Raw genomic sequence first — 23,816 nt, 5'->3', positions numbered from 1 at the left:
AAATTTGAAACCATGCCATACAGAAGTAATCTGAGTTATCAAAATTTATGACATGCAAACAGCCTACCTGGTGGCAGGTATTGGCAATGTCCTGAAGAATTGACTAAAACATTAGTGTGAAAAGTAGCATCAAATCTTTCATCAGCACTAGAACAGGGGAAAAACAAAATGGGTTATTTGATCTTTGACTGGCTGAAGAATGTCTAAGAAAAATCTGTTCTCATAAAAGGACTATGTCACCCCAAAAACTTGACAGCTTTTTCCCTGTCACCACTTTTCTGTGGCCTCAAAGTAACTGGCCTGATACTTCTGGGTTTGCTTCTGATTAAGAACCGTAAGTGAAGGTGAGCCACCTCATTCTTGCTGCTCACCTGCCCACTAGATTCATTATAGTGCCTTGGCTCTATTGATTTCCATTTGGAAAGTAAGCACTTTTTTAAAACTTCTCAAGCAACTGTACAGGGAAATCTGCTCTCTTGCTGTCTACGTTAACAGCAGCTAATGAATACTGAGGAGATGAATACTCCAGGCTGTGTCTTCCTACCTCTTTGCATGGGTGAACATTATTACTACATGTCATACACAAGACTCTTTAATGCAGCTCCAGCCTTCGTTATCCACCTCAGAACCCACAAACTGGGTTCAGACAAAAAAAAGCAGCCCTATTTGTGGTGTCAGTGTAGGGGTGCTGGCTAGAACTGCCTTGGTGTGCTGTCCTTACAAGCCTCTAGAAAAGAATCATGATTGTCATTTGGAGAATGCTCCATGTTATGAACTGGCAGCTACTGCCAAGGAATATCTCAGCTACATCTGGCACTGCATCCCAGGGATTCACTAGGCATTAACATTTTAAGAACTTCTGTATGAGAAACACAATGAGACATGGGCTAATGTATTTGTTGTACTGTTTGTAGTCCCCAGCCTGTCACCTTGTGGGGTGGCTTGGCATGCAAGGCAAATGCAGTGACAAAGTACTTATAAGGTGGAAATTAATGATTCCTAGGCTATGTTCTGTTCTCTTCCCCTGCAGTGGAGGGCAGTTAAACAGGGAGTGGCTTCTAAGACCTTGCTGCTGTTTCTGGTAATTGGAAAAAATAAAATTTTCCCAAGAACACGAGCGATCAAGGAACCTTGATTTCATTGCCACATGACTTTGCCTTTCATAGGCACATTCTTAAAAGAATATCCAATATTACTCAGATTCAAATATGAAATTCTGTTTTTCTGAAAAAGGAGCATGTGTTTTTCTATGCTGTGCTTTCAATCATTTTTTGAAATGCACTGCTTCAGCTGGAAATGCACCAAGTAGCTAAGCCTGTGCTTGAAGAAACTGGACTGAAATGTAATGATAGAAAACCATTTCTGCTACGTTTCTTCTTCAGGGTATAACCACTTGAAAGCAGATATCGATTGGAGTACATTGAGATGACAAAGCTGTACCTAGCAGATAGAATCCCACTGGGACCTAACCTCAGGTTTATAAAACTGGAAAAATGAAACTGTTAAAATGAGATGTACTTTTCAGAATCTTTTGTTATTCCATGAAGTACTGAACATTATGTGGCCATTGCAAAAATAATTCCTCCAGAAATGAACATCTTTAATAAGTGTAGTTAAAAGTGGAAGGTAGTCATACATGACACTAACATAGTCAATCCTGGAGTTTGTACAAAGGCCAAGATTTTCTTCCCTCAGAAAAACTAGAGATGAACTGGCCCTGCTCTCCCTGCAATAGATTGGTTGTAAAATTTAATACAGCTGCCACTATTTCTCTGTACTAGGCTGCGGCAAGATGTGTAAGGGCTCAAGACATGCATCCATTTAAATGGAAAGTGAATTTATAGTTCATTAATTTTTCTGTAACTGCAGATGCATGTCCCTTGTGAAGCATAGAAATTGAAAGCATCTATCTCGAAATGGCATGTCACTGGAAGGGAACATCATAATATTCCCAATGTAATTTCATACAGGAATAAGAATTTGTTTTAAATAGCTTTGCTCTCTGACTAAACTCTGCATAAGACTTTTGGATTAAATATGTGTTTGCAATAGAGAAACTGTAGAATAATTGTTTCATGACTTAGTCATAGTTAGCAATCCAAAGATTTGAAAACCTGTATTAACAGAAAAATTGTAGTTTCAGTTTTTCAGGTTATTGGGACCCTTCTCATTCTATAAAGCACTCCAGCTACAGTTAGCATGTACATATTAATATTACTAATTTCTAAAATATTACCTTTCCATTTTGAAAGACTTACTTAAATACCGAAGCCTAAATTATCAGGCACGTTGAAAGTCTCTCTCAGGTATGTGATATATGTGAGGAAGAATATTGTCATAACTCATTCTTTCAGAAACTGCTGTTGTAGAGTACCAATTTTATGGCATACACAGCGTGTCATTCATCAGGACAATGGAAATGAAGGTGTCATTTGTCAGATTCTCCCAAGAACACTGTCATTTATGGAAACAAAGTAGCTAGGGATAACTGCTAGGGAAACAGATTTGCACTGAAAAATACATCGAGATTAATGTTTAAACTGATACCTGTCTCAGGTATCAAGCTGCTCCATTTTGTGTACAGAGCATTTGAAAGGGTTTTTTAGTCTGGTTTGGGGACAACTTGCCATGCTTAAACCAGCACTGAGTAGTAATCTTGCCAGGCAGTTACCCTGAGTATGGTGAACGGCACTGGAGCTCACCTCCAGTCACTCAGTGTTAGCTGTACTCTGGGAGAAGCACCCAGAGCCTAACAAATGCTGCCACTGGGTGCTGTTTATCCCATTACTACCATTCAACAGCAAGTGTGACTCCAACACTGAACACAGAGGTCACCAAAGAGAAACAGCAGCAAAACTGCAGCTGACATATTGGGAACAGCTATTCTCTAGGTCTTGTTGCAACAAAAAGCAGCTCCTGAAGTGGGAAGGGGGATCAGGTTGATAAACACAGCAGGTGTGCTCTTAGGAGACATGGCAGAGGAACAGAGGGGAAAACGCCATCAGGAAGACAAAAGGTTCCTGTCATCTGCACACGCAACAAAACAATGTACCCTGGCTAGTACAGAAGAGCCAGTGCCACATGTACAGAGCAGATGCAATTCTTTCCAGTACCTGGGAACAGCACACAAGCTCACAACAACTGCAGCAAAAGGCAAGCTGTTAAAGAGCAGGCAGCTTCTCAGCGTTTTCTATTTTGAACTAAATAAATTTCACAATAGGAGCTACCGTAGAACAGCACAGCCAAAGAATCTCTCAATGTCAGCCAAAGGTTCTGCAGTGGATTGATGGCAATCTGTCTGTCCCTGAAATAGGCCCAACTCAGAACAGTTTGAAGAGGAGAGCAGCAAATATCCCAGCTATTTTCATAGCAGGAAGAAAAAGTGGCACCAAAACTGGACATAGAAAAGTGCAAAGATCCTTCCTGGCATTCATCTATCCTATCTGTAGTTAAATCCAAACTAAAACCTGACAAGCAGGCAAATATCAGATTTGAATTCACCATTAAAACCAAAACAATTCAGATAAAATTAGCACTACCCATACCAATAAACACCAATAAAAGACACTCAATTAGAATTGGTGGCAGGGACAATGCTGTTATTCACAAAGTACTGGCAAATATATCCTTCTGTTCTGTGAACGGGAGACTGGTAATTTTCCAGTATTCCATAAAGCTAGAAAGTTTTGGAAAAGTATTTAAAAATCTAGGCATTTTAATGAGATGATTATGTCATTTGCCTTGCCTTATCTTTGTTTCTGGACAGGGTGCTAGATAACCTCATCTAGGCTCCCTTTCCCATGAAAGGTTGGAGCAATTGAGCTTTCAAGGTCCTTCCAACCTGGGATATTTTGTGATTCTGTAATTCTATGACCTTCTCCTCATCCCCACAAACACAACAACAACAAAAAAAAAACAAAAAAAGTGTGTCTACCTGTTATAGAGAAGAATATCAGGCTTCCAAATCAGTCCATCAGGAAAACGGACATTCTTCACTCCAGGGTAGTCAGACACATTCCACTGTAGATAATGATCTGTCCAGTACTAAGCCACACACACAAAAAATAAGTTAGATCTTCTCATCCACAGGTTTACTTTAGTTTTCTAGGGACTGGATGGGCTGAAACAATAGGTGTTCTCTTGTTAAAGAGATATTGTTTAGCTTCAGGGAGTGAAATGTTTGGAAAGGGTGAATTAGGCCACCTAGAACTCAATGGAATTCATAAAACCCCTCATTTTCAATTCACACTGCAGTGCACATAACAGCCTGTAGGAGATTTGGGGTGCTTGTGTTTTATTGTTTATGCTGTCTCACAGGCCAGTGTGGGATGGAATGCTTTTATAATTCATACAATAAGTTCCATTGTCTTTATCTTCACAGACAACTTTGTTTTCAGTTGTTGGAAATTCTCAGGTTGTAGTACCTTGCTATTAGCCACGGGGCAGAGCAGGCAGCAGGCACTGCTAACAGATGACTGTGATGGCACAAGGTGAATGCCAGCATAGCAGCTTTGGCAGCTCCTGGCGCCTGGCATTGGGCAACCTCGGAGGCGGCTGCTCCACAGCACTGCTCGGTCCCACAAGTTTCCTCCCTGGCTGGCACTTCCCATGCTGGAGGCGGCTGCCCTGGGGCTGCCAGTGCTCCTTTCAGCCCAGCCCTGGCTGCTGTCACAGGCAGGCTGTCACAGGCAGGCTGTCACAGTCCCACCGGCAGGGCTTTGATCTGAGCTCAGCACTGCTAAATCCCACACTCTGCCATTGAACCATATGGTGGTGCACAGCCAGAAACAAGAGCTGAGCCCCTGCCTGCAGCCAGCTGAGCACTGTGGCAGCTCCAGCAAGCTGCTTACCTCCTGCACTCCAGGGAAACAGTACCATGAGCTGCTGGATTTGCCCAAAATTGAGGTTGGACATCACTCCTTGCTATGCAAATAACTCGTCATGATACTAGGGTGGTTCCTGCTGTGCACCAAGGGTATAAGGAGTAAAGTTCAATTCCTTTTACAAAATTTATAACATTTTCTCATATAATGTCTATGCTTCATTATAATGCACTTCTCTCCATCTCCATATTATGTTGTTTACGTTGCCTTCACTTGGCTGTAGGCATCAGGTAACTTACAGTGAAGGCTTGTCCAGATTTACCAAGCTCTTGCAATGCCAGATATTAATTTCTTAAACATAAACTTTTCAATGGGTGAGTAAATGTACAACACTTACCCCTTCAGTCTGGTGGTCCTTGACAAAAAGTTTGATACACATTAAGATCAGGAAAAATTGCCAGTGGGTATTGAGGAGGTGAATGTTACTGGTCATTCTTGTGGGGTATTCACATCAAACTGGTCTATAGAATTCCTTGCATTACTGTCACAGGCAAGTATGGTTTGATACACCAAATAAGTCCCCAGTTAGCCTCATGCTACAGGTATTCAAATACATTCTTGCACCTTTACAACAGCATAAATGACCATTTTGATGCATTCAACACAACTGATAGCATTCATCATGCAGCTTTTGTAAAAATTTTACTATACTTATTCTTGGCCTGTGCTTCTATATTTATCGCATCCATTTGTTACAATGAATTTGTAGCAGAACTGGACAAAAGATCTGAGTTGTGCACTGCTTTTTCCTTTTGCTTTACAGATAATAGTTTTTTATGGAAATCTTCAATTTTTTGGCTCTCTTCACAGTTTTTTTGTTTTCACAGTTCCCTAGTTAAGATACATGTTGCTCACAGTCATCTATACACAGCTTCTGTAAGCTGATCAACTGCTTCTCTTTTTTTTTCAGAAATTTTACATGTGTTTTCCTAGTAAACTGTTTTACATTAACTTCCTGGTAGATAAATGTCAGTGTATTTATTCACCATTTCATCTTTGTGTAATGTAGAAGTCCTGAGACCCCAGGATACATCTGTTTTTCACAAAGGCCAGCAATGTAAGCAAATAAACTGTGTGGGTTTGAGGCATTTGAAAGCCGTGGCTCTCATGGCTTTGGGTGACCCATTCTCAGGAGCTGCCAGAGCAGGTCACTCACAGTCATGCTGGCAGGGCTGGGGCTGGCAGGCTGTGTTCATTGCCAGCTGAATGCATCCTGGATATCAACAGATCCAATCATTTCCTATCCCAACTTACGTTAGGAGTTACCATGGCCACTACACTGTAGCACAGGGTGATGCTGAATGACGTAAAGACACTCCAAGGGCAATACAAAACTTAATATTCAAGTCTGCTAGAGATAATGTTAAGCAGATTTTACAGTTGCTCTGTTAGCCCTGTGTACAAAGTGCTCATCCATCCAGCTGGGCATGAGCTGCTTCATTTTGCTTTAACTTCGGCGCTACTGTTGCTGAAGTACCTTCAGTTTGGATTAAAATAGCAAAGAGCTCAAGGTGCTTGGGTTAGTACCAATCTCTGTGACCAGGCAAGGCTCCTGCTCTAATTTAGATCAAGTTTAGGATTTTTTATGCTGAACAGTATTGCCATGGAGATAGTGGTCAGATGAAATAGTCTGTATGTATAAATGCTAGATTTATATTCCCTTTTCTCCCAAGTTATTTTTTGCATTTAGGTATTTTGGTGATGATTACATAAAATATATTTAAGATATATTGCTGGTTATACACACATATATATCAAGGAATGCAATGGAGAGGGATTTCAGGGAAAAACTTATTTCAGATCATTTAGAATAATAAAATAACTTTGCCTTAAGCATGCTTTGAATCTGTCTAGTACACCATTAGCAGACAGTTAATGCACAAACACTTTTATTTTTATGTGTACAGAGGCCATGAAGAGTGGCTACATTTTTTGTTGTTACCAAGTGATCTGCGCATCGCAGTTTTAACATGCTCCATATCCAGTATTTGCCAAGGTGAATAAATCAAAAGAAATACAGAATGTATAATATAATCAAAAATTTCCTTAGGGAAAAAAAAAAGACAATCTCAAAGATAAGGATGCTGTGAGATTAAAGAGAAGGAAAATAAATTATGGCCCCTTGAGTATGAATTGTTGTCTCTTTTCCTGGTAAGAAATCACAGCATTGTAGCTAAAAGCCAAAAACCTATTATAGTTGACAGTTTTAATCTTACTGTACAACAGGCCTGTAAAAAAGCACGAGTTGGATGCTTCTTCCATGTCAGATTTTCTTTGTGTTTAAATGGAATAGCCATGCTATCCTCGCAAGTCACCAGAATAATCTTTCACTTGTTTCCTAAGGCCTACCACAGTGCCAGAGAGGTGCTCTATCTAAACTGTTACAATAAAAGAAAAAATAATGCATCTAAAGTGAATGAGCTGGTAAAAGAAACTGAAAGGTGTAAAGTTCCTGCAAAAGCACTGTGATTGTCTGGAATAATGAAATTCTTCTGTAAACCTTTACTTAACCCAAACAGTTCAGTTTCTGTAATACTGATGGGAATTCAACTAATGGCAAATTCTCATCCATGCTGCTATAGATGGAGAAAACTCCACATAACTATGTCTGTGCAGATCTTAAAAAACTTAGGGTGGAAATGTTTGTGGATACATTAGGACTGCACAGGAGTAAGCATAGTAAGAAGTGCCTTGTTAATTCTGAGTCATAATGTAACCTTTCAGAGAAAACAATTTCAAAATACTCTCACAAAGTTCTTGAATACTCCATTTTCTGTTCCGTTTATTAAAAAGTGAGTGAAAAGTTACTCCTGCCCAGCAATGCTAGCCATGAGTTAATGAGGGCAAAGTTGTCTGCTGTGGTATCTAGTGGTAGCAAAGGAAATCTGACATGGACGAAGGAGTCAACTCGTTTTTTTACAGACCTGAAAGTTGTCTAAAATTCAACCCCCTCACCAGATTAAATTCTAAGACCAAAGGGGAAAACCAGACATAATTTGTTTCAGAACTTACCATTTGTAGCCAGATATTTGTTGTTAATACTTGATTCTTTTCATCCTGGAAGGAAAGAGAAGAACGAAAAAACAAACCACAGGTTAGTACCATACAGATATAGTAATACCAGTAAATATATCTGAATATTATAAAATAGCCAGTTGTGCTAAAGTACCTTCCAAAGCAAGGGGAATTGTTACCACTTACCTATTGGAACAGAATTTTTCACAGGTTCTTTTTTATTTCAATTTTGTATTACCACATAATTCAAACTGTTTCCTAGGAGTATCCTTCTGCCAGACTCTTTCCCTGGGGCTCTTTCTTTAATAACGAGTTTCCAAAGGCAAGGCAGATTACAGCAGGGGCTGCCTGTATCACCTTTCTTAGGAGCAGCCCTCTCCCTAATTAACCTTATCCACCTGATATGCAGGTAGTAAAAAAAATAATGAGCAAAGTGTGGCTAAGCTCAGATGATGTGTGTTGAGGCCACTCTGAGGAGCTTCCTAAGAGCCAAGTAGCACCACTCACATCAGTGGAACTATACAAAAAGTGTTGCATCAGCTTTACCAGAAAACTGTTGTCAGGGCAGAATATTATTATTCTTAGAAGGTCTTTCCCCTGGACTCCTGTGACTATTTGATGTAAGTTCAGGTGACACAGCAGGCAACTTAATGCTGCAGTTACAGAGTTTAATTCTTTACTTCTCAGACATGAGAAAATACCAGTGACCTTTTTCTGTGGAGGTACCGTATCAGTATCCACCAGGGTTGTGTAAAGCTAATGGAATGTACTATGTATGCAGTCAGTATTCCACACTTTCCAATCTGAGCACACAATCCCAGTCCCAATACCAGTCAAACCTCCATTTACAGTCTAAGAAAGCATCGTAGTAAATTCAGTCACCTGTACAGCCTCAACTGCCAGAGCTCTTCATGTGCCTAGACCTCATATGTCTATCACTCTTGAACTTAAATGTTGTTCCCAAATGCCAAAAAATGGCCAAAAAATGTTTAATCACATTTCATACAATAAAATCCCCCCTTTTTAAATAATATACTTTACTAAAGGTCAATATTTTTCCTCTTTTGCTCTTGTTTTGTGAACTACTAGCCAAAGGGAAGTCCTGAGAGACCTTTCATTGCAGCCGTTTTAGATCAGCACAATAGTAGGCACAGCATGTAAAATCAAATACCCTGCAAGGGACAATTGCATTTTTAAAGCAAGAGAAGCCTTTTGAAGAGCAGCACCAGTAAATGTATGACAATGTTACTAGGTTATGTATAATCACAACTAAATGTTTAACAAACAAGTAGAAAGATTTTAGATAAAGACTGGCAGTGTGCATGAATAAAGTCGGCCCTCAAATGCACACCTTGCTGTAAAACAAAAAGTAAAATAAAAAATATAAATAATCACAGACCACAGCTAGTCACTCAGCACTTTTCATCTCTATTTTCTGCTTCATCACCTCCATGAACCTTTTTCAAAACTATTTCAAGTGAACAACTCATTTAAATGGCATCCTGGGGAAACAGGTCTCTAACCATTTGGTTTCAGAAATCCATTATTAAGGTCCATTGAATTTGCATGCTGAAGGCATGTCAGCCAGGCAAAGCTGTAATTAATTTGCAATAGTAGCTGTTATTCTCTAGCCATATAAACATTAATTTGGAACCTCTCTCAACAACCTACATATGGTGTTTTGCACAACAAAACTAGTTTGCATGGGGTCTTTAATTCATGAATGAAGAAACAGTCCTTAAGAGATCCTTCATATCACCATGAACCAAAGTCTATTGAGAAGTATTGCTAGTTAAGGACATGTAAAACCTGCATGTTTCTATTCACCATAGTCAATTTTAGGTGAGAGGTAAATACTGCCAATGATAACTTATCATCCAAAGTTTGATAGCATTTTCTCAAAGCTTTTTGTGCTGTCCCAGGTGAACATGACAAGTTCCTATAATGCAATGTCCCAGCTCAGCACCTGAGCAAAGCTGAGAGCACCACTGCTGTGTGGTTTCTCTGCACAGGCATAACTGGCTACTCAGAGGTGCAGAGCAATTCAAAATCCATTATGTTGTGGGAAGCCTGTTTCAGGACTATTAGCTAAATGGCATGTACTCCTGCATGGTTAAATCCTGAGTTAAACTCACATTTTATTCCCAGTGTGATCTCTTTCTACACATGAATGGCCCCAGCTTTAAACTAGTGATGTTTCAAAAAGTCTTTTTCAGCAACTAGAAAAAGATTGTACTAAAGCCAGAGTGTTGCTGGTGCTTGAGCTGCTGCTGCACCGTGGGGATCTGCTGGGAGGGCTTGAGCCCACAGCACAGCACACGAACTATTTTAGGAGTAGCAGGAGAGCTCTGCTATCAGCACACATCACAGACCCAGGCTAGAGCCACCACTGAGAACTCAAAGCAGCAGAGCTGAGGGGGACAGCAGACTTTTAAGCCAGCTGTGCTGCTGGCAGAATGATTCAGCTGCCTGCCACTGCCAGGCACAGAGCAGAGCCATCACAGGTTGGCCTGCAGGACACTCTGCAAGCGTAGTCTGAAAGCCAAGAGTTACTCTGAAGTGTGATCTTTCACTCAAACCTATCTCAAAGAGCCTACTCTGAGAGCACTGACTCAAATGTAACTTGTACAGTGAAGACAAGCCCTAAGTGAAGATTGCCCATGCTGTTTTCATGGTGTTTCTTTCTGTCATTTTAAGCATTTAGTGCCTGAAAGAGGGTTACATATGAACTAAGTAACTTTCACTTGGATCACTATATTTAAGGTTCCATCAGTGTTTGAATCACAAATCATACCATTGCTCCTCAGCTATAAAAATTTTACTGCCTGCTGAGGCTTGGTTTATGGCAGTGTTTTGGGTTTTTAATACTGCTTGTTGGAGCAAATGATTTCCCACATTTTAGTCGTTATTGGATTGACTCACCCAAAACTAGAGGAAAGATTCTTGTTTTAGAGTGTTTGTCACTCCCTGTAGCCCTAAGTGAAGCTGGTGAAAGGTGGGGCAGGAGACATCCTGTAGGGTTTCTCCCTGCTTAGGAGAGTTTTTGGATAGTTATATATGCTTCACATATGCAAACTACATTAACACTCTTTTCATCAGAGTTGTGCAGTACCTGTGCATAAAATGATGGGTGGGCTTGAAATGCTTCATAGAACTTCACCAGCTTTTGTCACTCTATTTTGTAAACACTTACAGAACACGATCTGTGTTTTGAACACAAAAACAAGGCAGCTCCTATTACAAACTCTTTTTGCTATACAGGTGAAAAGAAAAATGGCTTCACAATATAATCTGAGATGTTGGACAACCTTCCCAACAGACAATGAGACTAGACATTATGTCATGTTGTTTGGATTGGTGTGGTTTTTCCTCCGTACCTACCTCTTTAGGTTACTTGCCGTTCAGACACTGCTGGCCAAGTAGCCCTGCTAATGGAGAGTTAGGTTTCCTTGGCACAGTGGGACATGGGTGGGGGGCTGCTTTGGTCTACTCTATCCATAACTGCAGTCAGGATCTGTGAGGGCAGATGGCAAATTGCTACTGAGCTGCTTGTCGTGTTATCTTGTGGCAGTGCAGTTAATGAAGGGCAAGTAGCTGACTTCAGGAGATTTTAATGGTCCTTCATTCATTTTTGAAGGTAGAGGTAATAATTTCTGCAGGTCTTTGAAGGAAATTGCACAGTCTCCATTCTTCAAGTTCCCACTCCTGGTTTTGTCTGTTTTTTTCAATTTATACAATCCACCAGACTGATCACATTTGGAAACACAGTTACCAGAGTCTCAAATTATCCTTCCCTTACCCTGTGTTCATCAGAATATATAAAAGAAGAGATAGAAACTTGACAATGCTTTGTGAAGGATGTTAGCCTGGACCTTACAAACTTTGTAAGGATGTCTGTTGACTTTCAAATGGATTTCAGCACTGGTAGCATCCATGCTAGAAAAACTATGTGGCAATTGCAAGGGGAAAAAGAGCTAAAATAAAACTTCATGCCTAGAGAGTGGTGTGCAGCACCTAGCAAGAAACACAAATTTCCAGGGCACTTGCATAGTGATGTCCTGACTAAAATCTATGAGCTGTAATTTCTGCGCTTCAAATTTAGATTCTTTATTGGCTCTTTGAACTGGGCTTCAATTACTTTGAACTTTAATAAAGACTTTGTAAGAACATTTTGAGACATCACTTGTTACAGCATAATGCTATGTTCCTGATTGATACCCTCTAGCAAATCTGAAGCTAATAACTGTAGTCTGAAGTTAACAACACCCTGACAGCTGGTGAGAGACATGTAAGACACTTCCTTTACTGATTTTCACTTTTGTGTGCTTGAATATCATCCTACTGAAACCAGCAGGTTAGTCAGTTCATTAGCCTGTATTGTCTCAGCACTTGCTCATTAAACATTCTCAACATCTTCTGATCCTCAATGGCAAATTACCTGTGCCTAATGACATCTCACTCCCCCCCCCATTTAAAATCCTGTTTTGTTTAATTTTTGCTTCACACAGCTTGGAGTTTTCTTCCTGTTCCTTTTTAGGGCCATGCATTAAGCTGTATGAGGTGAAACTAAACTGTATCAGGTGCAAAAGCCTGAATTCTTACAGGATTAGTACTGAGAGGATGAGCTGGAGGGTGAGTTGAGCACTCATAAAATGACCAGGTGACAAACAATTGATGTTACATCCATACTTCAGGCAGCCATAATGACAGGATGAATCCAAGATCTCCAAAGTTATGGAGAGTAGTGAAAGGGCTGGAGTTCCCATTCCTGCCCATGGTGCTGGTGCACAGCAGCACCTGAGTGGCCAACCTGCAGGAGAGGCCAGAGCAGTGTCTGCTCCAGCTGCACCCACCTGCAGCGCTGAAAGCAGCATGGTGACCTCTCAGTCTTACTAGCATCAAGTCCACATGGGGGTCTATTGAAAATATCCTCTCCTCATGTACCAAGGTTAAAGCCAAACTTTTCTATTAAAGGTGTCTCAAGGCTTCTTAGTCACACAGGCAAAATTGAATTTTGCTATCTCAGTGGTGAGAATAAAAAGCAGGTACTTAAAAAAGCCATCCTGGGGCTTCTGCAGGGACATTGAAATAAACACTGCAGCCGCTGGCCAAGGACTACCCCAATCACCCAGAGGTGTGGGCTGAAGCTGTAGCCAGTCTTGATCTTGAAGAATGTAGTAGAGGGAATTAAGAACTTTGGGGAGGTTTGTATCGGAATAAAATGCCAAACAAAGAGTTGTCATTGTGAAACAGGTTGTTCAAGCAATATAAATTTGAAGAAAAAGTCAGTGTACACAATTTATGAAATAAAAGATTGGAACGGCTGATGCCCCACCTGACTTCCCTTTCACCATGAAAAGAACAGGCCATGGCAATTACCCTTCACTTCTCCAGTGGTCAGTAATAGACCTTTTTATGTAGTAAAATGGTTTTGACTCAGCTTACAGCACATATTTCTAATTATGCAGAAAGTGCTGAGTAAACAGTTATTACCACTGCATAAATAATATGAATAATATTCCATGATCCGGTATGTGAGATTCAACATCAGGAATAGACCACAGAATGTTTCTGATTTCTTAAACATAGGTGCAAAAGACAGAAAATTATTCAATAAAATGTCAGAAATGGAAAATATAAATTTTCACTGTTGCACTGCATTTTTTTTTAGACCATTTCAAACTTAAACATACATTTTTATTTGCTGTTCTGACTTTTGCCATACCAGTGACATTTTTGTATAAAAACAGAGCTCTGGCATTTATGACTAAATCTTGTAGTGGTAGAGCCTCCAGCTGGGAAGCCACGCTCTTGCAAAACTACAGCAACTGTTGCAAACTGTTATTCAGCCAGAGCTTAACAGCACAGTCAGGATGTTGGGCCAATTCTGCATGGCCTTGGGGTTTTAATGTAAGATGAGGGCCATTCCCTTTCCATCAGCTGCTCATTTGCCCTTATTCTGCTGGTACAAAGAATCTCCTGAAAGTTGTCTTCATTGTTTCATACTCAGCCACTAACTAGCGATGTTAGTGAAAGGTTAAGATGTTTAGGACATCACCTTCTTTTCCAAATTTAACTTCAAAGCAATTTCAGCCCGAGGCACCTCCATAGCTAAGATGATACCTGCCTGACTCTCACCACTAGCTCTCACTCTGGCTCCTTCAGACCTTTAGGGATAACTGCAGCTGTGCTTAGGATTTAGTTAAATATGTCCTGTAGCATTAAGGTGAGTTTTGCAGTGAAATCTCCAAAACCAGCCTGAAAATGTCTTCATTACTTGGTGTGCTTCTTGATCTTTCATTTTTCCTAGCTTTTTTTAATCAAAGAATTAAACTACAAAGGCCAACCAAAATGTGAGCAGTTAATTAAAATGAAATTTGAAAACGGCACTTCCACTGAGCTCTTAGGTTTATTAGATTTGAGATGGATGGCATACGAATGGCTCCTCATACAATCTGCATGCTGGAGATCTTTGAAGTAAAGAATGGCTCGGGAGAATTACTCCTGACTAGGAAAAGTGGAGTTTTGTTGATAGAGATAACACAGACTGGCACAGATTGCTGCCATTATCCATTTTGATTTTTAAGGAAGTTGACTTTGGACTGTAAATTTAATGAGGAGCAAGGCAATAAATGGCTATTCTGGGACTAAGATACTTAAGTGTTATCTATGGGAAACAGAGTTTCCCCTCTAGGGACACTTCCTCCTCACATTAATTTGTGATACAGTGAGTAAAGTTTATTGAAGTTCCCTAAATCTTCAGCATTTTCCTGGTTTGGGCTGGTTTCACTTATTCAATTGTTCTTACTTCAACCTGTGTGTATCTTTTCTTTCTAATTATCCTGCCCACCAGGGGAGGAGCCTGAGCGAGCAGCTGCATGCGGTGTTTAAAGTTTCTGGCTGGGGTTAAACCATGCCAGGCATATTCTCAACTCAGTCTGCTGTCCTAAGCTTGTTCCATAATCCTGAAGGACAGAGTGGCAGTACCAGATGCAGTGCCAGTCCCTCTGTTTCCTCTTTGAATCCTGTGAGTGCTGTGGCAGATCTGAACAAGAACCAAGGCTAGAATGTACAGCAGGAAAAGAGAATGAAGTGTAAGAGTGTTTGTGGAAAAGCTGAGATTTAGGGCTAATGACTAGTGTATGTGTTAGCTCAATTTTATAAACAAATTTAAAATATTTGTAGGAGAGGAATATTGTTAATCCAGTGAAGCTTCTTACATGGGACAGGTGGGATTAAGGACTGATTCTGCACTCTCATTCTATTTATTTATTGTTTTGTTTTGGAACCATGTCCTACAATCATTAATTCATCTGCCTGGCCTTGTTTACTAGAATTATTTCTTCTGTAAATCGAGGAGTGGGCCTCACTTACTAGAAACAATGCTGTATAAACCAAACATTCCAGAAGTTACCTCTTCTTAGCACAGTGCTCTGGTGGTGTTACTTCTTGCTGTTACTTCAATTTTGTGCAGCTTCTCACCTTCAAAATATATCCTATCTTCAGAAATGTTTCCTTAATTAGCCTGCAATGTTTAAAGTCCAAGATATGGAAGCTTTATTTCAAAGCAATACTTATTTATATCATTTTGCTTTGAAATGCACACATCCAGGCTGGCCTATGTATATACATATAATGCCATTTTTTAAATTACTTTATGGAATGTGCTGCTTAGCGTTTATGAGAATTTTCCTGTCCTGATAGCTTGTAAATATGTCCCGTCAGGAGCACGTGAAACTGTTCAGGCTATTTATTCTATTTTGGGGTGTTTGTTAATTAAATTATTATAAATGTAAATATATTAATAGAAAAAAAATTAATTTTTTAAAATTACTTTGTAAATCTTCCTTCTAACCTACAAGCACATTATTTTCAGCAAATTAAACACAAGGAAAATTGTGCATCTCTACTAAGAGAAGGGCCAGGCTGAGCAGGGCAGTGTGAGCTCAGTGTGAGTGGAAAGCAGCCCCTGGTGCTGGGTGCAGGTTTGTTCTGGGACAGGGCGTGCAGAGGCCATGCTTTGGCCACAGCGAGCTCCTGGTTCCATGGAATAGAAACTGCAATAGGATGCTCTGCAAGTCACTGGGCCACACTCCTGAGGAACAGCATCCAGCAGCTGGGAGGGAGGGAATGGCAGAGGAGGAAAGGAAACCTCCAGGTGACAGTGGTGGACAGGTGCCCACAGCTCTGCTCTGTGTTTAACACTTGAGCCAGCACATATTTAATACAACGTTTACTATCAGCTTACACGTGGTTACAATTGAGATTAGTAACTGTAGGGTTTTACCTATGTGGAAGGCCAAAAAAATGGGGATTTTCTGCATGGGTATTGAAGCCTGGAGTTCCTCGTCCCATGTACTGTTCGGGTGTACACAGAGTGAAACAAAACAGGGAGGAAGTAAACTTGAATACAACAGACAAGTATGCTTCTTCTTAGAACTAAAGTGCTGTGAAAATTGAAAAGTTCCTAAAGTTCAAGTACTAAAATATTACTAGAGCATTCTGTGCTGCTGAGATAGGAGTAGATGTTCCTTTTTGGCCTTTTGAATAACTCAATGTTTTTCTTAAAAATTAGAAAAATACAATTTGAATTTTACCTGGGTTCATGTTGAGTTTGGAGTATGAGATAAGGAGTTTGATTATGTTGCTTAACCTAATTCAGGTGAGCTCTGAGGGCAGTTGTTTGTTTTGCTTTTTTTTTTTTAATGCACTATTTGTGTCTGAAAAAGCATTTTCTCCACACCAATTCATCTTACACGCTTTTGCAAAAAGCATTCGCTTTCTCCCCAATTACTTGATCTTGCTTTAAAAGAAAAGCAGAGTTTGCTCAAACCATACACATCTCCTCAGATGGATGCAAATTTTACACAGCGAAAAGCTACTGCAGAAAGACCATAAAAGAGTAACCTTAACTCTGAGCAGAGCATCTGTGGGAGGAGCCTTCTCAGGATGTAGGAAAGTCTTTATGTTCCAGATATGCTCTAGTAGGTCTGAGAGTTGTGCTCTCAGGGCTTTGTCCTGGCAGTGGGCTGGAGAAGTGGCTTTCACTGAATTCCAGGAAAAAGAAGCTGAGATTATAAATATGTGTAAGAGCCTCATAATGTACCATTTTTGTAACCACAGGGACGTAATTGTAACAGCAGTCTGTCTTTTTTTTTTTTCCAGTACATCATTGTTAACAAGAGATTGTATTTAGATATGAACACACTCATCTTTGCAAAGACAAGCAGGGATAAGGTGTATGAAATGAGCAGAGTACAGCATAACTAATCACATACATCAGCACATCTTGCGTGAAAAAAAGATTTTTGAAGACCAAGTTGCATTTTTCAAGTTACCTTATGAATTTCCGTGATAAATTGTAGTATTCCCTCAGTTCAATTTTTAAATATAGCATAGAGCTCGAAGTGCAGTTAAATTTATTGTAAACATGGAAAATAATACCTGTGTTCTGTTGCTTTATTTACAAATAATTCTTGATTCCACTGTATTTTGTCACAGACTCCTGTTGGGAGGACTGAACCCTGAATTAGTGTTAAATATTGGCTCTAGGTGGTGATTACCATTGCCAGTCTGACACAGATAGGCATCCCAGCTCTGATCACATGCTGGAACCTGGAAACTACCAAACAAGATAGGACCAAACAACAGAGCCACTCATTAGATAGTGGGAAAACCAGAGGCAATCAAAGCTTTTGAACTTGATTTATTTTCCTAGGGGTTAGCTGCAAAACACCAAAACTGAAAGGTTGTTTCACTTGAATGTACCAGCAGACTAAAGTGGAAGGAAAGTATGTGTGATTTCTTCACACATAGGAAGAGAAGGAGGGAAGAGAAAGTTACGGGAGAAAAGGAACTGAATGCAAAGCTTTCTCTTCCTCCCCATGTGTGATCAGAGCACACAGCTCCAGCACCAGCCTGCTGCTGGCATTCATCTGTCCTGTTTCTGTGAATGACAGCAACAAAAATTTCCACACCTGACCAGAGCATATATTCCATGATTTAACATCAGCTGAAGCCCTCAAGGAACACCAGAGCCACAGAGACAGAGGCATCTTTCACAAACACAAGGAATAGCTCTGTGCACTACAAATGGCTGTAGGTAAAACCAGCTTCAGAGGATCAGATAGCAAAGTGCTATTACTCATCCCAGACAGTCTCTCTAACCATACTACATCCTACCTCCATCTTTCCAAGTATAGGAAAATTAAGAAAGAAGGAGTTGCCCCAAAATTCCTGTGATTTGTAACATTACCCGTTATTTTCAATGTCTTGGGCTCTCTGTTCAATCTAGGATATAGCACAGACATCACCATGGCAATTAAAGCATTTCCTGGGGAAGGGCAGAGTACAAAATACATTGTTTATCCTGTTGAATGTCTCTGCACCTCTTCACACAGAAGTACTAAGACTTCAATAATTCAAGAGGATGAATCATTTTACAGAAGTTCTAGTTATTCCTTACCCTACGTCCTCAGACAGACACATTTGAGAGTCCTCTTTTAAGGGTCTTCCTTTCCAGCTTTCCATTAATATCCATCCGGTCCCCACTTCTCTTATATGCTTGTAGAAAATCACTTACAAAGGCACTGAGAAACTATGAGCTTAGCTGAGAGGAACACTTTGACAAAAATCAACCATATCTCTGTTTCCTCACAAATGCAACAAGCGTCATGACTGAAATGTCAGAACACCTACACGGTCCTTCAGGCTGCATTTTGCACAACACAAAAGAGCAAATTCTCCTCTGTGAAAAGATTATTTCCATCTGTGGGGACAGAGATGGAGTGAGCACTCCAAATCCATAAAAATGCTCATCTGAATTTCCTGAGCTCTGTCAGTGCTCATTACTTTTCCTGTCCTCATTCTTGCATTTAGTAGTTTTGGTGATGGTGGGTAAGAGGCTTCATTCCTACCTTCCTCTCAAACCCTAAACCAGCACACCTGTGTAGTTACCTAGAGTAATTAAGGGGATGCCACGCACAGAAACATGCAAACACTCCTGACTAAATGCAGAAAATAAGCCAATAAAAGTTCAAAGTAGCAGTGCTGTATAATTGAACATGTGCATGGGTCCCCCAGCTCTGCACATGGTTATTGATCATCTTCCCTTCAGGGCGGTTTTTTATGAGGAACACATAAGGAATGAGGAGACAGGATTATATACCATGCAAATGTGGCTTCACATAGCTACCAGATGATTTGGGAGAGATGAACTGGATGAATATCATATTCTTATCTTACTGCCAATGAGCAACAACATGGCTTCATGCCATGCTCTTAGTACTTCACAGTTAGCTGTTGTTGATGCCAAGGTTACCAGCCTTTCCTTTTTACAAATCAAATTCTGGTTGCAATAACAGGCATGAAAATGCAAGCACAAGTGAAGGTTAAATCTGAATAGACATTTACTTCAGGCTGCTTCTGGTTATTCTTAGAAAATTAATCTTTTAATTTTGAATAAATTAAAAATAAATTGGTTAACACAGTAAAATAAATTATTTAAGTAATTAAAATTCTAAGTGGATTTTAAAAGATTTCTTTTTCTATATAAGCTCTTGTACAAATAGGCTCCCTGCTGCCAACCCATTGTGAGATCTCTTTTTTTTGTCTTTCTTTCTTTTCCATTTTTGTAACTCAGCGATATATTTAGATTGGGAACAGTTGGATTGTTTAGCAGTCTATTCAGGCAAATATGGTGTGAGGAGTTCAGAAGAAACTGAAGAATTCACATCTGTATCATCTAAATTTGAAGTAATTAACATTTGAAATAATTAACATTTGAATGTTTTTATGTTAATATGCTGTTCATAGATATAGAATTGTTTCTTCCAATCCATTGACAATACTTTATTGAACTGCTGTCAGCAATATTAGATTTGTAAATGACTGGTAACTTTTGATAGTGTGTGCTTTGCTGAGTGAAAAGCAGGCACTGTATCTGCAGGGCTCTGAGAATGCAGCCCTGAGCAGAGACAGAACAGAAGCAGAAATATCACCTTGCTTTAGCAGCACTTCTGCCTTCCCTTGCCATCATCCCTGAAATTGCTGCAGCACATTCCTGCCAACTTGTAGACCCACACAGATCACACTACGGGAGTGGGGCTGAGGCCGTGATGGTTACTTGGGAGTTGCTTTTCCCCACGTAATTCACCCAGCCCACAGCATCCTCCCACAGCGCTTCCAGAAGCCTTCCCAGAAAAGAAATGGGCTCAGCAGGGGCAGCCACCTGCACTTGAACTCCCTTCTCGGTGTATGTTGACACTGCAGTCAGGGGCAAAGCAAGCCCAGGGGGAACCAAGGCAGCTCCCCTGTCTGTGCACAGCAAAAGAGGCTTTCCCAAGGAGCAGCAGGTTTATGGAGCATGTAATTGGTCTGTGCGAGTGCAAAGGCGCTGCAGACGAGCAGAGACCAAACCACACACACAGCTCCCCCTGGGCTGGGACTGAGCCTGCGGCTCTGCCCGGAACGTGGCAGCAGGGAAACCACTCAGCAGGCACAGGGACTGCCAGTGCTCAGCTGGTACTTGCACTTCATGGAGCCAGACCCTCGGCCAGTGCAGGTCACTGGAGTTCCACTGTCCAAGGACAAGAACATTTAGGAGGAAAAATAAGGGTCTCTCAATCTTTTCATATGAATTACCACAGACCGTAACAAGCTGATCCATATTGGTCAAAACAAAATATATGAACTTGTGTATTAAATAGTGGCATTATGTATTGTCTGGTACTTGAACATGAGAGTCTTTTTAAAAAAAAGAGCAATAATTCTGACTATTACAGGGAGTTATATTCATTTCAGTCCCAAACTTCTGTGAATTAAAAGCTTTGTCTAAGACCAAGTATTAGCCAGATCTGACTCCCAGGAATTACATCTTGCACTGTAATTTGATTTCATTAGCTTATTAGTGAGGACTACTAATAATTACTAGATGATGTGACTTTGCAGGTTCTGTCGTTCTAGTAAGAGGCCCTGTGTAAAAATGTGAAAGCTTTATGTGGCGGGCTCTGTGCTCTACAGCAGTGTCACAGAGCAATTTGTTTCCTTGCACCTTAGCCATGCTTTTCACAGGAAGCTTACAAGCCTTTTTCATCACAAGTGACATAGAAGTAGATGTTTAGTCACTTCTTAAGTTAATGGGGTGTCCATACCAATGCAGTTAGAAAACAAATGTGAGGTACTTAATTGTTATGATTCATGCTGATAATTTATATCACAAAAATAAGAAAAATGTTTGAGAAACGGCTTCACTTTAGTCTCATTAAAAAGAAAACCCACACAAGCAGAAAAACCCCAGCAGATTTGTATTATAAAAAAGTTCCAAACATCTCTCCTGTGGAACCAGAAAGCAGAACAGAAGTTCTGATTTTCTCATACAATGAACATCTCTAATGTCCTCAAGCGAACTATTATGAGGAGGTTTTTTTATAGCCTTTAGTCAGTCCTTTTTTCCTTCCTGCAAACTCTCTTTAATTAGTGTACATTCATTGCTTCCCATTCCATCCTACACATCCTCCTGTGTTTAAAATATCTTTCCAGATCTAACACTGTTTGAGAAGAGTAGGTAAAAGAAAGATGCTGACGGAATAGTTAAAAAATCCAGAAGATATTTGGAAGCACAGGAAAGATGGACAAATATCACAGAAATAAGGCTGCAGTTTCTGTTAGTATATTAGTATCTCACCACAGTAGGGTAGGGAGAGGTGTTGTCTGCTTGGTAAAGTAGATCAATTACCAGAATATTTTAGACTCCTGTCTGATCTGTTCTTCACATTTCATGGAAAAATAGAATACTCTGTTTTCTGTTATAATCCAGTAATTTTCATGGTATTAAACTAACTAAAAATACCAGAAAGCGTATCCCAGCACCTTTCCAGTTTTCTAAACTCTCAGGAATAAATTATGGTAGAATGGAAATGGCTGCAAGATCAAAGTGCAGTTTCTCCCTTTAGCATAGCAGGAATAAAGATCAAGCAGCAAACTGAGAAGAAAATAAAGCTTGGAGACACATTTTCTAATGTACACGAAAGCTAAAATTAAAAGAATAATGCAGATTTGATGAGTTTCTGCCACAGCCATTGTTTGCAAAGAGGCTGCTGAGGCCTGATAAACAGCTTAGGAACTTCGTTAGCACCATTTCTCAATGAGCCTCTTGATTTGGTTGTTTTATTCCTTCTTCCAGATTTAAATTTCTTTTTTTTTTTTCCTTTTTTGGCGGGAAAGATGTTTGTTTTATAGTCTGTTCCTTTACAGAAGCTGCTCTGCTTCTTTTGAATGACAACATAATTTTCTTTTTAAAATTTCAAGATATTTCACATTACTATCTTGCCCAGTGGGTCCAGGGTATTGGATTGCAAACACTGAACTGCAGATCCTTATGCAGAACCTTTGCAAAGCATTGTATGTAAGTCATTGAAGTCAGCTGGATCACTTCACTTTGGAAAACGAAACAAGGACAAAAGCCCTTCAATATATGAAACTAAGGCATGCAAGTAACCAAGGGCAATGTAGGATAAGCAAACTTTGACTAAGTTCAGATAAATGTAAAAAGTTTGCATGCTTTCATTTATCCTTTGGTCTGCACAAGTGAGCTGAACAGCCTAAAGGAACAGGATTTCTCTTGAGATTCTGCTGCTGCTCACTACATACAAACAACTATTCAGCGCTTTTCTTTCCCCTAACTAGAAATTTTTAAAAAAGAAACAGGAGAAAATGGAAAATAAGCTAAAACTGTTGTGTAGTAAATGATTTAATTAGCCAGCATCTGCAGGCACCAGGAAAGATTCCTAACTAAATACTGTTATGCAACACAAGTAAGAATTTCAGTATTCATGTAGATAAAGTAGCTTAATTCAACTTTCTTAAATAAATTATTAAATGTTGATTCTTCAGCTAGTAAAAAAAAATTAACTAATTTATGATCAGAGGAGACCAAAATGGGCACACTCATACCCACCAAAATGTTTGTCACCATGAGTCTTGTTGAAGAAGTCACAAGCTAAGATAGTATTGATCCAGCATTCTCCCAAGCTTTGTAACTTAAATCAGAGATACAGCTTGCTTGGTTTTTTTTAATGTACAATTTTTTAAGTGAAGAACCACCACAGGTACTTTTGTGAGCAGCTTAAGCGAATCTAAAGCCAAAGTACAGGTCATGTAGAGAAATGTTCCCTCAAAAAAGGATGGGGAACTCTAATTCAGAGAGGCCCTGGGCAAGCCAAAGCTGTGGGACTATGAGCCCAGAACTCAGGGAGAGCTCTGCCAGTAGCAAAGGCCAAGATAAGCTTAGAACACTCCCAAAGTGCTACCCCAAGTCCCACATAGAAAGCTGGTAAAAATTCTAGAGTCAAACCAGAAAGCTACAGAAAACAGTAATGTTTCAAACAATTGTAAATTTCTAAAATTCCTTAGAAAAATCTAAGCCATATATTAATGAAAATGAATATCAGAAAGCCATTGGTCTGATTACAGTGAAGTAATTCTTCTAGCCTTAACTTGAACGTTTTTATGCTAAAGTTTTATTTAACACTGCCTTTTAAGTGTCAACAGTTCTTATGATATGAATAATTCTGATGGTAAAAAAAATCTAGTCTATCAAAATATAGTTCGTAAATGTTTTGGAACAAAGACTATCTTTTCATCTGTGTTTACACATCATCTAGTACAGGGAGAGTCTGGACTCAGTTGATGGAATTATAAATATAATACAAATCTCTCCTTATACAGAAGTATTACTGACCTGTCTCTGGTTCCAGTTAAGAAAGCACTTAGGCATCCAATTAAATTCCTTCAATAAATCAAAGCCTTCAGCAGATGGATCATTTCCAACACATCCAAATATTTCTTAAACTATAATGTTCAAAATCTCACATAAATGTGAAGAAAATTGAAAAAAAAAAATGCTTTAAAAAAAAAATT

General features: G+C 39.7%; 1 protein-coding gene across 2 annotated transcripts in view; it reads right to left on the bottom strand.

The window, feature by feature from the left end:
• Window positions 1–23,816, bottom strand: part of CHRFAM7A (CHRNA7 (exons 5-10) and FAM7A (exons A-E) fusion) — a 38,874-nt gene that overhangs the window by 10,018 nt on the left and 5,040 nt on the right. Inside the window, exons 1-4 of one of the 2 annotated variants that reach the window (XM_085070769.1) lie at window positions 8,085–8,239; window positions 7,896–7,940; window positions 3,935–4,044; window positions 68–147 (exon numbers count right to left, since the gene is read on the bottom strand). In XM_085070769.1, coding sequence (XP_084926895.1) covers window positions 68–147; window positions 3,935–4,044; window positions 7,896–7,898 — 193 coding nt within the window. In that variant the 5' untranslated portion in view covers window positions 7,899–7,940; window positions 8,085–8,239. Of the gene's footprint in view, window positions 1–67; window positions 148–3,934; window positions 4,045–7,895; window positions 7,941–8,084; window positions 8,240–23,816 lie in introns of those variants that run through there. The other variant, XM_085070768.1, reaches the window with a different exon arrangement.

Source organism: Lichenostomus cassidix, chromosome 10 (genome assembly GCF_008360975.1).
Source record: "Lichenostomus cassidix isolate B80296 chromosome 10, HeHo_3.0, whole genome shotgun sequence".
In the NCBI taxonomy this organism is placed as follows: Eukaryota; Metazoa; Chordata; class Aves; order Passeriformes; family Meliphagidae; genus Lichenostomus; species Lichenostomus cassidix.
This window is presented reverse-complemented; position numbering and strand designations above follow the sequence as displayed.